At 31.1% G+C, this 17,771-nt stretch overlaps 1 protein-coding gene across 2 annotated transcripts in view; it reads right to left on the bottom strand.

The window, feature by feature from the left end:
- Window positions 1–17,404, bottom strand: part of LOC118180013 (histone H3.3 type a-like) — a 73,590-nt gene extending 56,186 nt beyond the window's left edge. The window contains exon 1 of one of the 2 annotated variants that reach the window (XM_085824103.1): window positions 17,090–17,404. In XM_085824103.1, coding sequence (XP_085680229.1) covers window positions 17,090–17,130 — 41 coding nt within the window. In that variant the 5' untranslated portion in view covers window positions 17,131–17,404. The remainder of the gene's footprint in view (window positions 1–17,089) is intronic. The other variant, XM_085824105.1, reaches the window with a different exon arrangement.
- Window positions 17,405–17,771: the final 367 nt, after the last annotated feature.

The following is a 17,771-nucleotide window of genomic DNA, read 5'->3' as shown; positions in this document are numbered from 1 at the left end:
GGTTTTCCCCATGTGTAACGTGGATACGAGCCAGTTTCCCTTAAAAAGACCTCCACGGGGCATCCCTCCCTTTCCGTGTAGTGCCTAAGGGCGGAGCACGTAATAAGCAAAAAAAAAATGTAACTTTATAACATGAGTGAAAAATAAAAATGCTTTATTTTAATGTTATTTCTTAAATATAATTCCAATATATAACTATTATTTTAATGAAATTTATCAATGTTAGAATAGTCTAAAAAATCGTCAAAAAATTCCCAGATCTCAGAATTAAAAATTTTCTATAGAAATTGATCTTAAAATCGCCAAAATGTTGATAAATACCAAATTTAGAACCATTTAATAAAAGAATTCACATCCCCAAAAGCGGAAAGTTGTTTGAGAGCCCTTCATTACAAAAAATGAAATAATTTTCAAATGCTTATGTTTCACTTCTGGCTCAGAAACTTGAGTATCTCACCCTTATTCATATTACAAATAAGGAATAATGTAATATATATACTACAAATAATGAACAAATTATAACTCATGAACCCATTCAAAAAGTAGCCATATTTGCCAGTGAATTTCCAAAAATATTCCTACAAAATGCTAATTCACACCCAAAATGGCAGTCGTAAAAACAAACAGAAATTTCAGATGATTAAAATTAAGGACTTTTAAGGACCAAAAATCGATTCCAAAAAACTTAAAGACTTTTAAGGACTCTTAAGGTCCGTACGAACCCTGTATTATTAGAAATCCATTCCAGATATTGGATCTTGGATAAAGCTCAGTATTTATTGCAAACAAACTTTTATAATAAATAATAAAGAAAAAATAATTGGTATTGTCATAACTGATGATCTACACATAGCACCACCTCTTTTCCCAGTCATTTATCACACGCTGTCAGCCAATCAAAAATTCAGAACTATCTTTCAAGTTTGCATGATCAGATCTATCATCTAATATTAATAATTTTTTATGTTTTCCAAATATTTATTTCTTTTTTATGTGTTTTACGGTACATATAACAAAACTTTCAGGGTGCGAATAAAAGGGTGAAATATATTTTTTATTAGATTAGCTGGTTTATGTATTTCAATGAATTACTCAATATTAATATAACTGAAAGTGAGTCCCTAAATATAGATATATCAAGAATTTCACGCATATAATAAATGAAACAGGCAAGACAAAATACAACCGATTTTGTACTGCTATATTTAGTTGCTTCAAACCTATGTACAAACAATTAGTTGTAAGTATTCAAAGAAGAGAGATAAATTAAACACTGTTGCTGCTTAAGATAACAGTTATTTGATTTGATTCTTATTTCAAATCTTTGTAATGTAAATGTGAAATTTAATTGAGAATAAATTGATAACAAAGATGTGAAGACAGCATTTTAAAAGCTCTTCGCAAATAAATAAATAAATTAAAAAAAAAAATTGCATATGAAAGAAACCATAAGCATAAACATTGCTTTTACAAACAAAATATTGTTTGAAAAAGAGACAGTGCCATTTATTATAAAACTAGCTAACTAACTAATAAAATTCGGTAGATCGCCAGTTGGGACAATACCAAATAATCATTTCTCATAAAAATCATTTGTTATTATTATTACACTGTTTAATACTAAAATAAAAATGCAGCAGATGAATTACATACTGTACATAATATTGTGCAGAAAATGAAATACTGTATATAAATGTTTTTTTGCTACCCAGATCAAAAACAATTTCTCAACATACTCTATTGTGTTTGAACTTTGTTTGGCAATCAATTTCCTGTCCTTTGTAAACGCACCTTTGTTTTATACAGTCGCTGATATTTTCATTCTCGGCATATGAAATGGAATAGCCAAGTCCCAGATACCCACGATGTCTTCATACTTTTCAAAAATCTCTTTTCACCTCCATGGTGATCTTAACAATTTTCTTTATTGCTTGACTTTTCACATTAACTTTCTTAAAACTCATGGCTAACAAATTTACTAAACATTTTTGCGAAAAATTTTTTGTCACATTGCAGCTCTTTATAATAGTAGCAACAGTCATAATGATGCTCATGGATGATTGCAGCACTGAGAGATAAAAAAAGGATAATGTGCACATTCATGACTCATCGATTTGTATTCCAAACAAATCAAATTTTATTTATTTTAAAGTGGACATATATTAAGGTTATCGTTAACCTGGGGATTATACAATCATACAACCAATACGTTTTAAGTTGTAAGTGGAAAGTGCTCTCAGGTCTGTGCCATCAAATGACAAAACTATGAAATTGAGCTGATAAAGTGAAGAAGATGTGATGCCATGTATTGGTCAGAAATAGCACTTCGACTCTATTGATAATCTATTGATAATAAAAAAATTTCAGCGTCAGACCAGGTTTTGAACTTACATCAGGCTCTGAGTGAAAGTCCACCCACAGTACCATTGTGTTCGTTCATATTGCTTCAAAATACTGGAAAGAGTGATGTTCAAGTCTGGATTCTTCTTCATGAAATTAATCATCTACTCTCCCATTTCTTCAAGTATTTTGACCACTTTGATGGCCATACTGAACTTCACTTCAGCTCTTTTGACAATTTTGTAATCCCTTGCTAATATCAGGATCTTCTTTACTGATGAAAGAATACTGTTTTCTCTGAATCAGGTAATCTGATTTTCTTCTTCTTTTTTCAATGTATCACTATATTTTCTTCGTTCTAGCTTTGGGTTTCAAGATTTATAATCCCAGTATTCGTATTCAATTTCAAAGCTGAGAAATCATCTTCTTTGAAGTTACAGTTGGGAGTTTCTTTAATCATTGGTTTTTGAGTTTAGAAATATCTTTTTCTTGTCCTTCATCCCTTTTTCATGCATCCGGTATTTGCTGCATCGCCAATATGATGTTGGATTTTTTTTTTGCAAAAATAACATCTAGATTTTCCTGTCTATTGCAGTTTACTTTCAAAACTTCTGTGGCTGAGTCTGTACCTGAAATACCATGGTTTGTTACACCAGAGGTGTTTGGAGTATCCACAGCTGAGGCACCTAAAGCACTGCACAGGTTTCTTAACATTTACAGATATTCATGACATACTGGAGGCAGTAAATTGCTTTTCGTTCAGTAGTTGGTAAGAGGACAGATAGGTAATTTACAATTTTTCCATTCGTAAACTTTAACTATTGGATATTTTCTTGTTAAAATGGCCATTTCTGGGATATTTCCAGTTAGTTTCTGTGAAAATGCTCTTTCAATTCTTTTAGACTGTAACATAAAAGAGTGAAATGGGAAATTTCTTTTGAGAAGGAATTTTCTTGCATCTTTGTGTGAGTCAGCATATTTTGCCTATATGAAATTACTGCACATTAGCTTCCAGGTCATTTTTATGCATCTGTAGCAGTTCTTTGCAAAGCTGTGTCCAGTGGACATTTGTAGGAAGTATGATATGCAGAATCTTCTCAGTCTGATGGTCTTGTTTTTCATCTTTCTTCTGGTAAGATTGGGGGTTTCATCCATTTGTTCTTCTTCTGAGTTTTCATCATCAAATAATAAGGACACGTATGAGTTATTTTACAAAAGCTTCGCTTTTCCTAATGGACGGACTGTCTTTTTAGGAGTAATCCAGTTTTGTGTTGCTTTTCCAAGAACAGGTATTTCTTTTATTTCTTCTTTACCTTGCTTCAGATTTGTAGTGGTCTTTTTTGCAGTCTGAGATTCCAGTTCATCATGACATTTATATCTCCAGTCTTTCTTGCTTTCACTCTTTCTAGGATTTCCATTCACAGTTTGGTATGCCTGTGTTTTACAGTGCATTTCTACTTTGGTCGGTCAGCATTTTTTAGCAGTGTTTTTATTCCATATCCATTTCTTCATCAAATTTAGATATCTTTTGTTCATTCTTTTTCATTTCCTTCAGATATGTGGTGGCATTCTTTCTTCTCATGTTTTTGTCAAACTCTAATTCTTCCTGCAATCCCCCATAGATATTCTTCATAGTTCCCATTCTTGCAAGGTGCTCCTCTGGCAGACATGTGGCAAAATCTCTTTCACAGAGTATAAAATCATGCTTAACAGTTTCCTTGAAAGATTGAGAAAATCCGATAATTTCAGTTATTCCTTTCATCTTATTTCTTGCAAGAAGTTCCTACAGCAGACACATGACAAGATTTCTTTCATATAGCATGAACTCATACCTAACAGTTTTTTCCAAAATTGTGGAAATCTTATCATTCTTATCATCTTAAGTGAAGGTGGGAGAAAAATTTGTTTTTGTGTACTTTTTCTGTCTTCCACCTGAAATCAATCCCATAAAATAAGATTAATCAGCAAGTAAGAGTTACACATTCAACTTGGAAAAATCGATACCACTGTGACCACGTCAGACCTAGAATGGATACCAAGGTACCATCATTATATATATACACACACAAAGAGAAACATAATAAAATGCCAAAAACAAAAATTTAACCAGTCGTGCAGGATTGAAGTAAATTAAACTAAAAGCATCCAAAATTAAAATTAAATTGGAATTAAAATAAGGGAATTCCTCAACAATATTAAAAATTGCAACTGTGGAAAAGAGGTCTAACACTGTAGCTAAATAAATTAAAATTAATATAAGAATTCATCAACAGAATAAATCAGAAAAATGCAAATGGGAAAAAGAAAAATATAAAAATTATAAAAACTAATCTCCTTTTTCGGAAACCCTAATTCAGAACTCATCAGTGAAAAATGAATTAAAGTTTCGTAAAAGTCAATTAATATGTTTCGAATACATATTTCATTCTTCTGAATCACTCAAGATAAGGAACCGAAAAAAGATTCAATTAAATTTTCATTTAAAACATTAAAATTAAATTAAAACTAACAGACTGAATCTCGAATGAATCCAGAAATTTCCCTATACGTATTTGAACATTTAAAAAAAAAAAAAAAAAAAAAAAAAATTACATTATACTAAACTGACTACTGAAAGTAAAAAAATTCTGTCAAAGCTACATTTAATGTAAATTAGACATGAAAAGCAATTACAAATTAATCAGTAAAAGAATACACTTTTAAAAAACACTAAAAAAATTGAGTGGTCCCTGATTAAGTGATCCTAAACTTTTAATACCAAGAAAATGAAAAACTTAGAAGAGATTTCTATTAATAATATAAAATTCTAATCTGATCCTTAATCAGCTAAAGAAACTAAAAAACTATAAAAAACAAAAATATTGAACAAAACGTAAACTTAACTGAATTTCTAAAGGAGACCATCGTTTTCCAAGCTGTGTACTGTGCAAAAGAAAGTTGAATTCCAGGCTACTCTTGGAGAAGCAGAAAAGTTGAACTTCTTGGGAAAAAGTATGAGGTAGGAGTCAAAGTGTCCAATAGCACAATGACATTTTGCAAAGGCAATACTTTATTCATTTTTCTCTTTTCTTTTTTTCAAGTGTTCGAATATGTGTAGGGAAAATTCAGGATTTATTTGAGATTAGACCTTTCGATTTTAATTGAATTTTAATGTTTTGTGGCGTAAAAGTCGGAACCACTACACAAAACCAAGTTTTGATACACGGTTGAAATAAACTTCTAACTCAAGTTCTAACAATAACATGAATTTTAATAAAATAGAAACATTAACAATTGTGGTTTATGACGATGCAGGAGGGATACATTCAGTCCCATAATTTCAGAATTTTGTTAAACAGGAAAGTACGCTACTAATAGTATATACAGGAAGTGATAATTCTAGTGGGCCAGAATGCCCATAGCTCCAGCAGGGAAGTCCGGGCTCTTCTCAGTAAACCATCTTACCTTCTCACTGCCAAAAACCTTTCTAACCCCCGCTGACGTTATCTCTGTTGAACTCCGGGAGAGATTTCTCTCCTGGTCCATAACTCCGAAGTCGCTGAAACACTTCTTTTATGTCGGGAACCGTTGCAGTAACCTTCAAAGGTGCAACCGGAATAATTAACAAAGGGACATCATTATAACAGGACACTGATGTGAAAGAGCTACCATTGCATTCAGAAATCAGTCCCCTGGGCAACCAGACAAAGAACAACTATGCGATCTAGTCACAGTTTAAAATGAAACTTTAATTGAATCTTTCTTCAGTTCTTGATCTCAAATGATTCAGAAGAAAGAAACATGTATTTGAAACACATTGACTTTTATGAAACTTAAATTCATTTTCCCTTGATGAGTTCTGGATTAGGGTTTCAGAAAAAGGAGATTAATTTTTATATTTTTCTTTTTCCTATTTGCATTTTTATTTTTTGGCTTTATTCTACTGATGAATTCTTATAGTAATTTTGATTTATTTATCTACAATGTTAGACCTTTGTTCCACAGATGCAGTTTTTAATATTGTTGGAAAAATGCCTTGTTTCGATTCCAATTTAATTAAAATTTTGGATGCCTATGTATACTTTATGTCTTTACTATATACAGTACAAAGTCTGAAATCCAGACATCTATTATCCGGAATGATCTAAAATCCGGATCTCAAAGCCAAAAAAATTTTTTTATTTTTTATTAATGCTTTACGCATGCTCATTTGATTTTTTCTTCCATAATAAAACATGTGGAGATTTTAACTTAAAATTTCCGATTCTTAATTTTACTTAGGCACTAAATAAAATACCTCGTTATGGAAAAAAAATCATGCAAGCATAAATTGAGATTAATAATTTGGCTCCGTAGCTGAGTATCTACTTGGCATCCATCTCAAACCGAAGCATTCACTTATTTGATATCCCTGACACCGACCTGGCGAGTTATTATTTATTATATTTTGCTTTCATCACCGCATGTTTATCAATACATGACATGACAGCTTCAATAATAACTTATGCTATGATGTCTAAACTTTTTTTATATAAGTAATTGAATAACAAGAGTATGGCAACCTTTTATGCTAACATTACGCTTGGTATAAATTTTTAAATGCTCTAAGAAATGTTGATGAGGAAAATTTCAATAAAAATTTCTTTTCATATGCTAAAAATAGATTTTGTTAATGAAACTCATAGGCCAAAAGATTACATTTAGTTCAATTTAATTAAGAATAACTGATATGTTATTCACCATAAACCCAGAAGCGACGGCAGAATTTAGAAAAGACAAAACTTTTGGAATTTGGGGAAGCACCAAGCGGCAAAATTAAGGGATGAAAAGTATTTATGATTTAGGGAAAGCACCAAGCGGCAAAATTAAGGGATGAAAAGTATTTATGATTTAGGGAAAGCACTGGGATCCAAAGTTTAGGCATGGTGAAAATTTAGAACTTAGGAAAGCACTTTGTAGCAGAATTTAGGACGCGTATGCAGGCGGTATTAAGCACCGGCCCTAGATAAAGCCTTAAGTATATGTAGGAGTTTATTTATTCAGGACTCAGATTTGTTTGAAGCATGTGCAAGAAATAAACATAGGTATAGTAAATAACTAAACTAATACAATTCGAATTAATTCAGTACGCAATAGGAGCAAGACAAAATTTGGCGAAACAACTTGGCTTTCGTCACCAATCTTGTGATACACAACCAATAATGTATAACGGATGGCTATTAAGTTATGCTAAAATTATGTTTACTAAGGCATTTCAATTAATGTAGCAGACTGGCTGGTTCTTGATCTTCTAATTTGATCCAGCTTATTATTTTTTGCAGACTGTTATTATTACGGCAATTTTATAAAAACTAAGCTTGAACTTTCGATTATGTCGAAAAGAGTTTCCAATTATGGAGTTGCCAAAGGATCTACAAAGTGAAACCATGCTTCGATGTCCATTAAACAAACAGTGGAATTGCTGCAAAAAATGGATAAAGGCATATCCATCTCAAAATTATGCGAGGAGTATAGCATTGGAAAGTCCACTATATATGACACAAACTTTTTGAATTTTTTGTGGAAGCATCTTAAACAACTTGCACTGAAAGAAATGTTTAATAAAGTAAACAAATAAATATTAAGCTTTGTTTTGTAAATTTTGATACCCGTTAGATCATAATTGTTCTTTATATCACAAATTACGATTTGATATTTTTAATTGAATAATTTATGCATGCTATCTTACCAGATTTAAATTGATGATCTATTATCCGGAAAAATCCCCAAATCCGGAATCGCCGAAGTCCAGACTAGTCTGGATTTCAGACTTTGTATGTACTATATATATATATATATATACTATATATATATATATATATATATACATATATATATTTGTATTTTTCTGTACTTGCTCTGAGATCTGTTTTTACTTTGGTAAATTTAGATTCTAATACTGAATTTCAGTTCATATCAGTAACAGAAAATAAAATATTTATTCACAAAGAATCAGAATTGAACTTTAAAACAGTAGCACAAACCTCAATCTACATCATAAAAACCATGCAAGAAAACAGAACATATTTGCTATTGCATATAACAGCCTGTTTTGCAATTCTGAATGGATAAATTCAAAAAAGGAGAAAATTTGTTCTAACGAAAAAAAGGGGGGAATTTTGAATTTCATTCTCAACTACATCACACAGTTCATGAGAAATTTCAGAAGTGATACATTTCTTTCTGTCATACAAGATTTAATGCATTGCAAATGCCATTAGGGAAAAGTAAGGTTTTGGAAGTGGCATATTTTCAACAGGACTGGTAAATTTCTTCCAGAGTTTCCTCCATAATTTGATTTTTTACTTATTTTCTATTAATATCATCATACTTATTCATATATAACACTGTTACATAATCAATATATAACACTATTACATGATCAATATATAACACTATTACATGATCAATATATAACACTATTACATAATCAATCTAAACATTTTCATTACATATGTGGACAAAGAAATGAAGCAAACTAAAATATTTTATAAATTAGAGCACATTTAAAATATAAAACTATTCCTAAAAACTAATATTTAAATATACAGATTAAAAAATAAAATACATTTATAAAATCATAAATTATAACGATCATTTTCTTATGGGGCCAACAATACTGATAGGCGGGGATTGGGATTATTCAATTATGGCAAAGTACACGAGGGCTGTCTGCCTAAAGGGAGGGGTGCCTTCGTGGAGGACTTTCTAAGGGAAACTGGCTTGTATACACGTTACACATGTACTGATAGGCAAGAAACTTAATGAAATACATAAAAAAATGAATGAGAATTGTAATGCATTCTCTACTTGATTTTTGGAGAAAATTCATTATTTTGCATTTTATTTTAAGTGCACTGGAAATGCACATTTAAAGTAGCTTTTTTAAACCTTAAACTTCTTGAAATAGTTTAACCTTTAAAAGATGATAAAGCTTGGAAAGATTTCACTTAAAGATGGGAAATAGGAATGCACATCCATCCACATTTGAGCTGGGATTGCAAAGGGAACAACTACCAAAGACTTCTGAAACCTTTCTTTAGGGTTTAACACTGCTTTTGTTAACTTTCAGATAAGAGGCTAAGGAATACAAAAGAACTTTTCTATTTTCTGACTCTTATCCCTAAACTAGAGAAACTCACAAAGTTGCTATTACATAATCAAATTACGTTATACAGTCAAAAGTCGTTAATCCGGACTCGTCGGGACTTCGGCGATTCCGGATTATCGATTTTTCCGGATTATAGATCATCAGTTTAAATCTCGTAAGATGGCATGCAGAAATTCTAAAATTAAAAATATGAAACCGTAATTTATGAAATAAAGAACAATTATGATCTAAAGGGTATCAAAATTTGCAAAAAGAAAAAGCTTAATATTTATTTGTTTACTTAATTAAACATTTCTTTCAATGTAAGTTGTTTAAGTTTTGCTTCGTTTCATGTGATAATACTTTCTCTTTAATTCTATTAAACAGACATAATTTCTTGTTCAGTTACAAAGTTCCGCTGTTCAAGTCCTATAATTGCTGTGTCTAGAACACCGATTAATTTGTCAATCGAAATTTTTTCGTTTTCAATAACCTCTGTCACTTTCTTCGCTATCGAAAGCGAATTATAATGACGAGGAACTTGTTTTAAATCATATCAAAGACGGAGCATATCGAGATGAAATACTACATTTGGTAAGGAATTATAAGCCAAATAAAATAAAAACATCTGCGCTGAAGATAAGGATAGTGTTGACAGATCAACTTCCAATTCATTACGCGCCCGCCGCGGCGATCCCCCCGCCGAGCAGCGTGAAATTGATAAACAGATTTCGAATTTCAAAACATACTTTCGCTTTAGATCCTTTACATATCAACAAATATATATCGGAAATTCTATTTGATATAATCGAAAGTTTAAGCTTACTTTTATAAAATTGCTCTTACAGTCTGCAAAAAATAATAAGTCGGATCCAATTCGAAAATTAAGGAACCACGCAATCATCAACATTAACTGAAATAGATAATTAGATAATTTTACCTTTTACATCCATTATACATAAAATGCGCACGCGAAAACGTATTCTGCACTTGCGCACACTCATATGCGCAGTCGTAAAAGGTCTTACGCGCTCGCGTAAACGCCTATGCGCATGTGTCAACGCGGCGCATGCGCAGAAAGTTTTTAGTTTTGAGGTCCGGATTATAGATCATTCCGAATTATGGGTGTCCGAATTAACGACTTTTGACTGTATTAATTTTCGCAAACACTGGCTTATATTGCAAATAGCAAAGATTCCTTAGATATGCCTAACATCAACACATATTAATTCAGAAGTCAAACAACAAAAATCAGCGTTAATTTACAAAATTTTCACAGGACTAGTTTCGATGGTTTTACCGAACCATCATCTTCAGCTGCAAAACCGCAAATGCGGTTTTGCAGCTGAAGATGATGTGAAAGTCCTGTGAAAATTTTGTAAATTAACTCTGATTTTTGTTGTTTGACTTCTGAATTAGTATTTATTCGGCGTGTCATTGTGTCTTAATCAACACATATGCTAATCAGTTTTAGTTTGTTTTTAAAAATGAATATAATTTATAAATACATATATTGATTAAGTTTTTATTTATTCATGAAAATAATTTTTCATCGTTTCATGCACAAATTGGAAATTTGCCTTAATTTTTTAAGAAAATTGAGTAACAATTTTAGCTCTGTACATATATGTTAAACAAATTCCTTTGCAGTTTTGTGATATTAGCATTTCCCACCCCCTCATTGGAGTATTGTCCTTAATATTCTAATATAGTCTTTAAAAAACTTGCATTGATTTTTTTCTCTTTGTATTCCAATAAATATTTTATCATTCAAACTACATCACCATTCATTTTGCTTTCTTGCATTTTTGTGATTAATAGCTTTATTTTCTTCTTTTTTAATGTGTGTATTCTTTTTCCATATTATCCTTTAGTTGCACTGCAATTTCGGAAACTGTCTTCTAAGCATTAATATAAAATATGCTGTGTGGAGCATTGCAAGGTATGACTTTTATCTTTGTGAATTTATGCAGTGATGCCAGTACACAGATTCTAGTTCAGATAGTTTTAAGGAAGTTTTTGAAAGCTGTTAAGGAATTTTGTTTGACTTAAGACAGGAAAATTTCTAAATAAGGTAAGTGAATATTTCCTTTGTGCAGTGCTAAGATGCATTTCCTTTTTTATGTTATTTCATTGTTTGATATAGAATGTAGTGGCTAAATCGCAGAATAGGCTGCATCAGTCGATGCTGTATTTACTTCTCTTATGCTTGGACACGCCTTTTTATGACGTAATATTGGTTACGCCTCTCCTTAAAAACAAGTTATAAGTATACTATAGCTTCGTATTTAAAGAAAACTTAAATGAAGTTTAAACTGAGTTGAAATGGTAGGTTTATAATGTTCTGCACGAGATTTTTTTAATTATAAATCTACTTTTGTGTGGTGTGTGGTAGTGTTAGCATTTAACGCAACGAATTATCTCTGATAAATGTATTATTAAGATACCAAACGATTGAAAATATTGAATGCATGAGTTAAAAATTATAACCGTAACTTCTGAAAATACAGAAAAGAATTCTTTTGCTTAAAGAATGCTTTGATTATTGATGAGTGTGTCAAAATCGGTGCTTACTGCAGAATGGATGTTTATCTGAATCTGGATTTTTTTAATCAGTTGGAGCGAAGAAGCAAAAAGAGCGTTATTGAGTGGTGTATGGAGAAAAGTTTGATTGCAATATCGTATAAGTGCCCAATTTGTGGAGCAAATATGAAACTAGTACAGAGACGGTTTTGAGACATATAGATGATTTTGAGTGGTGCGAAATGCAGAGTTTGTGCAACTCTGAGATGTTTTTTGAAGTGAAAATAGATCGATGTGCACATGGGAAAGCCAATGTGGTGCGCAATGCCGAGGTTGTGCAATTCTGGGATATTTTTTTTAAGTGAAAATAGATCGATGTGCACATGGGCAAAGCCAATGTGGTGCGCGATGCTGAGTTTGTGCAATTCTGGGATATTTTTTTTAAGTGAAAATAGATCGATGTGCACATGGGCAAAGCCAATGTGGTGCGCGATGCTGAGTTTGTGCAATTCTGGAATGTTTTTTTAAGTGAAAATTGATCGATGTGCACATGGACAAAGCCAGTGTGGTGCGCAATGCCAAGTTTGTGCAATTCTGGGAATTTTTTTAAGTGAAAATAGATTGATGTGCATATGGGCAAAGCCAATATGGTGCGCAATGCCGAGTTTGTGCAACTCTGGGATGTTTTTTAAGTGAAAATAGATCGATGTGCACATGGTGAAAGTCAATGTGTTGCGCAATGCGGAGTTTGAGCAATTCTCTGATTTTTCTTTAAGTGAAAATAGATGGATGAGCACATGGACACCGAGATTGGGGAATTCTTTGATGTTTTTCGAGCGAATACTGATCGTTGTGTAGAAGAGAAAACGAGGTTGTGTGTGATGCCAAGCAGTAATGTAACTTTATTTATGTGCAATGTTTAACATATCGTTAGTGTATTTTTAATTTGTATTATTGTTTTAATTGTGAATTGTATTTAAGACGTCATTTTTCATTTAAATTGTATTTTTATTTTTTTGGCTTTTTTTGGATAGGTTTATAACGCTTTCCGACTTAAGTTATATATCGATAGCCCGACGATCAACTCAACAGTAGCAAAATTGTTAACTTTAACTCTTGAAGTAACGTTTACCTCATATTTTAATACGTAGTGTTTGGTATTGTAATTGCACTTGATAATATGAGTTCATTGATAATATGTGTGTGTGTGCGTATGTGAAGCATTGCTTAGTGTTTCAAGTTTGTAGTATTTATTTTATTATATTATTTTCTTTCATTCTGAGAAATTAGATTTTTTTATTTATTAATGCGTAGAATTCTAGCATGCCCACACAGAATATGGCGTGATTTAAGAATTTTACAAACTGATATGAAAGCTGTGTAATGATGTTCATATGCAATAAAAAATATTCTTCTTTTTTTTATTAATGTAAAGTTTAAAATTTTTAGAAATAATGAAAATTGTTTAATTATTGGTATGTAAGGAATTATGTCGTTACGTAGCAAGAAGGTAATTTGTAAAAATGATAAAATTGAAATGTTCCACAATATGAATTTAAATTTAAAAAAAATATTTTATTTGTATAAATAAAAAAATTAATAAAAATAATAATAATTTAATAAAAATCTTTGAAAATATTGAAGCTCTACAAGTATTAGAGACTGCGACGTTGTTTATCGTTTTAATAATTGGCTCACTGTATCATGGTAATTTTAAATATAAACAATTTATTATACTTAAAAGTAACGCCTAAGCTTAAATGTTATAAATATAAATTAAAAGTAAAGAATTTGATATTTAATTTACAATAATAAACAATTTATTATTGTTATTTTTAAGAGAAAATAGAAAGTACACATAGTGTAAATGCGAGACTACATTGTGACGTCATAAGCTTAGTTCCACCCATTTATGGACGTCACACAGCTCCTCCTACTGAACTTTGTTGATGCAGCCTATTCTGCGCTTTTACCAATGTAGTTTACTGAGATTATATATTTTTTGTTGGCTGCCCCTTGACTTAAAGGAAAATAGATCGATGTTTACATGGACAAAGGGAGTGCACAATACCAAGTTTATGCAATTCTCTGATGTCTTTTAAAGTGAAACTAGGTCGATGTGTACATGCATACTGAGTTTGTGCAATTCTTTGATTTGTTATTTTGGCTTTGTGTAGCGGCACATAAAGCCAAAATAACAAGTCAAAGAATTGCACAAACTCAGTATCCATGTACCACCAAAAATCGCCAATTTACGCAAAGGGGCACCTGGAAATATATTTTTACCGAATTGAGAACTGAATCATCATTAGAATAATACTCGAATAACCACATAGCCTGATAAAAGAAGATTTTTGCAAAAACCGTCAAACCCGTAATATCTCAAATCTTGCACAAAGAAAAAAAAACTCAGATTTCAAAACAATAACGTTTTTATTTCTGTTGAATTTTTTAATATAAATGTATAGAACAGTGGTTCTAAACTTTATTTTTTTTTTTTTTATCATGCACCCCTTTCACCATTGTTAGAAGATGACTCAGCTCCTTATTTTTCAAAACTTGAAAATATATACATACGTGTGATGAAAATAACAGAAAAAGATGTAGCGAGGATAGATAGTGCATCCATATTGAAGAGGAAGAATTTTGATTGCGTAGAAGGCTAATCCATAATGAATAGGAAACTTGGTAGTTGATGCAGATTAAATTCCATTTTTATTTAAATTCACATATGTGGCTACAGTTCACTTGGCACTCTAATTTTGCCTATTTTCCAGAACATACATATTTTTTAATATTGATGCGATAGGAAGAGAGTGAGGGAAATAGCATTCAAGCAACATAGTAGTTCAAGCTAAAAGTCTGTATTTATCCAATGTGGAAGATTGCCAAAAGGAAGGTTTTGGTTTAAGTTAGAAAATTTTCAGTTCTTGAAATTTTGAGAAGGTTCCAAATCAGCAACATCATAGTGTTACACAAGCCATGCAAGATTGATTGATCTGGAAATGACGCAGTTCAGAAATGTTATTGACTTTTTTTTAAATAAAGAAGAAATACCCAAATTAAAAACGAGGAATTAAAGAGACTAAATCATAAAGCCAATTTAAATAATTTTTATCTTGCATATATTTATTTAGATTTAAATTATTTTTTTAATGTTTTATATATTAAACTACAAAAAGTAGAGAAAATGTTGGTAGATATGAAAACTTCAATAAAAGTAGCTCCTAATATTCAGAAACTAAAACTAAATACTTAAGAGCTAAATAAAGACTAATCACATTCCCACTGAAACTTTGTTATTCCCTCTCCCACCTCAGTTCCAGAACTTCTGTATAGAACATAAATGAATAAAATATGCTTTGAAAATAAAAAGTTATCCAGTAAAATGCCCGAAAAAATAAAAGTAAATTGGCAAAAGTAAATATTTACAGTGGCTTGCATTTGTTTTCTGAAACTTGTAGTTTTTAAAATTTATTTGTATAAATATTGAAACACAGACTCATTTTTTTTTAATATATTACTTTTTTTTTTAAGCTTATCTTGTTATATAATAAACATAATAAAAATATTCCTTGTAATAAGATAATTTATTTAAAATGTGTCACTCAAAGTCATATAATAATTCAGAGACGAAAATTTTGCTGAAATGTTTTGGTAGACGATGCTGCCTATCACAGTTTTTGTTTTAAATGAAAATGCATCATAAGAATTATTGTCTGCATTTGTAAATTATTAGTTGTTTATAAAAGTATATTACAGCTCCATATTTGAAGTGAATATAGCAAGGCACTACAGATTAACGACAAGTTATACTATAAATTTAATAATTTATCATTTTAAAGATGTAAAAGTATTCGAAATAACGAAAAAATCCTTGACATACATCGTTCGACTATCTTTGACGCTATAAAATGATGAGAAACGCATTGAACTGTCGAAAACACACCCAAGTCTAGATCACATTCAAAGAAAACATGAAGGAATTAAAGATTTATCCTATCAAAAATCAAACAAACCCAAAAATTAGTCATATAAAACTTGCAGGATATTTAGACGATTAAAGAAATTCACTTTACAATAAAAATTAGCCCTGAAACTATTAGAAGCATTATTATGTCACATGGATACAATAAATGATCATGAAGAAGGAAATACTTTATCAACAAGAAATTGAGGAAAATTCAACTGGCATTTGGCAAATTTATGGTAAACAAAGTTTATTATATTAAAACAATATTATATTGCAGACGAGTCACAGTTTAACATCAAACAGATGAACTGCAGTGTGGTGAAACTGAATGAAGAACTGAATCTGACGAACTAGTTGTCTATTGTTAAGCATGAGAATGAAGGCATAATAGTTTTGGAATGTTTCACAGCTCTGGGATGGGAAACATACTTTTTATAGAAAATTATATGAATAAGTATAAATATGTAAATATTCTTAATGGAAACCTGACAGCATGTTAAAAATAAAGAAAAACTTGGAATGCAAAATAAATTAAAGTTTCATCAGGATGATGATCCTAAAAGTAAAGCCCTAAATGTTCATTTGTAGTTATTATACAACTGTCCTGAAGTTATCAAAACTCTTCCACATTCTTCCCAATTAAATTCTATCTAACATGTGTGGAATGAGTTGAAGAAAAGAATAAGCAAGCACGGCACTTTGAAAGCTCTATTAATATAAATTCTTAGGGAGGAACGGAACAAATAAGGGCATTCTTACTTACATTTACCCTAAAACATTAATTAAATCCATGCCAAAGCACGTAAAAAGTGAAATTTTGGCTAGACGACAACTCACAATGTATGGAGTGTGCTGTTATTTTCATTAAATACAAAGTGCTTGTTTAAAGTGCTCAAATACTTATGCAAGTTTATTCTTGAATAAATTATTATTGACCAAAAAATTTGTGATAACTTTTTTAAAATTCAAATAAGTTTTTTAAAAATATTATTAATAGTATATATATATATATATATGAAAGAAACACAAGATCATTTCCCAAATATTTAGTGTCACTATAAGAGTTTGGCATCATACTAGAGCATAGGATGTCTCACTATTCCACTCTAATGTAACTAGAACAGTTAAAAATTTTTTAATCTTACGTTGACGTAATTCTTTGCCTTGCTTTACTTTTCCGCTTCATTATTATAGTTTAATAAATACAGCGATGCGTTTCGCAACTCTCTGTGTAATTCACAAAGCCGTCATTTCCCGCTGTTTTTTCTGGGTGTTGCCATACGATCCAGTCGAAATAACCTTTCTGGCGCATTTTTACAAAAATGTGTGGGCCACGGAGTACAATGACTTTATACTCCGTGGGCATCATTTTCCGATCGCCAGACGCAATTTTTGTGCAAAACTGGTATACAAGAATGCACTTCTCAATTTTATGGTAACTTGTTCGTACTTCTTGGGTAGAAGTAGTTCATTTGGTGTCCGCCGATAACATCGCGGACGAAAACGTCGCGGAGAAAACAACGCAAGGCGAAAACGTCGTGCTACAAAACATCGTGGGAGAACACATCGTAAAGAGAAAACATCGCAGTTCTAAAACATCGTGGTACAAAACATCGTCGTCGAAAATAAAGCGGTTCAAAAACTTCGCAGTTTAAAAACATCGTCGTCGAAGATATCGTGGTAAAAAATAAAGTATCTACAAATCGCATGACGATAACATCGCAGACATGCTTTTTTCAGGCTTTAATAACTGTAAATGGATATTCCCATAATGATTTGTGAGCGCGTGTAAAGAAGGATAATTTTTACTTTCATATTTTTTATTAA

Source organism: Stegodyphus dumicola, chromosome 9, assembly GCF_044657685.1.
Source record: "Stegodyphus dumicola isolate Sdum_Otavi_A_Nest chromosome 9, ASM4465768v1".
In the NCBI taxonomy this organism is placed as follows: domain Eukaryota; kingdom Metazoa; phylum Arthropoda; class Arachnida; order Araneae; family Eresidae; genus Stegodyphus; species Stegodyphus dumicola.
Note: the sequence above shows the minus strand (reverse complement) of the source record. Positions and strands in the feature narration are given on the sequence as shown.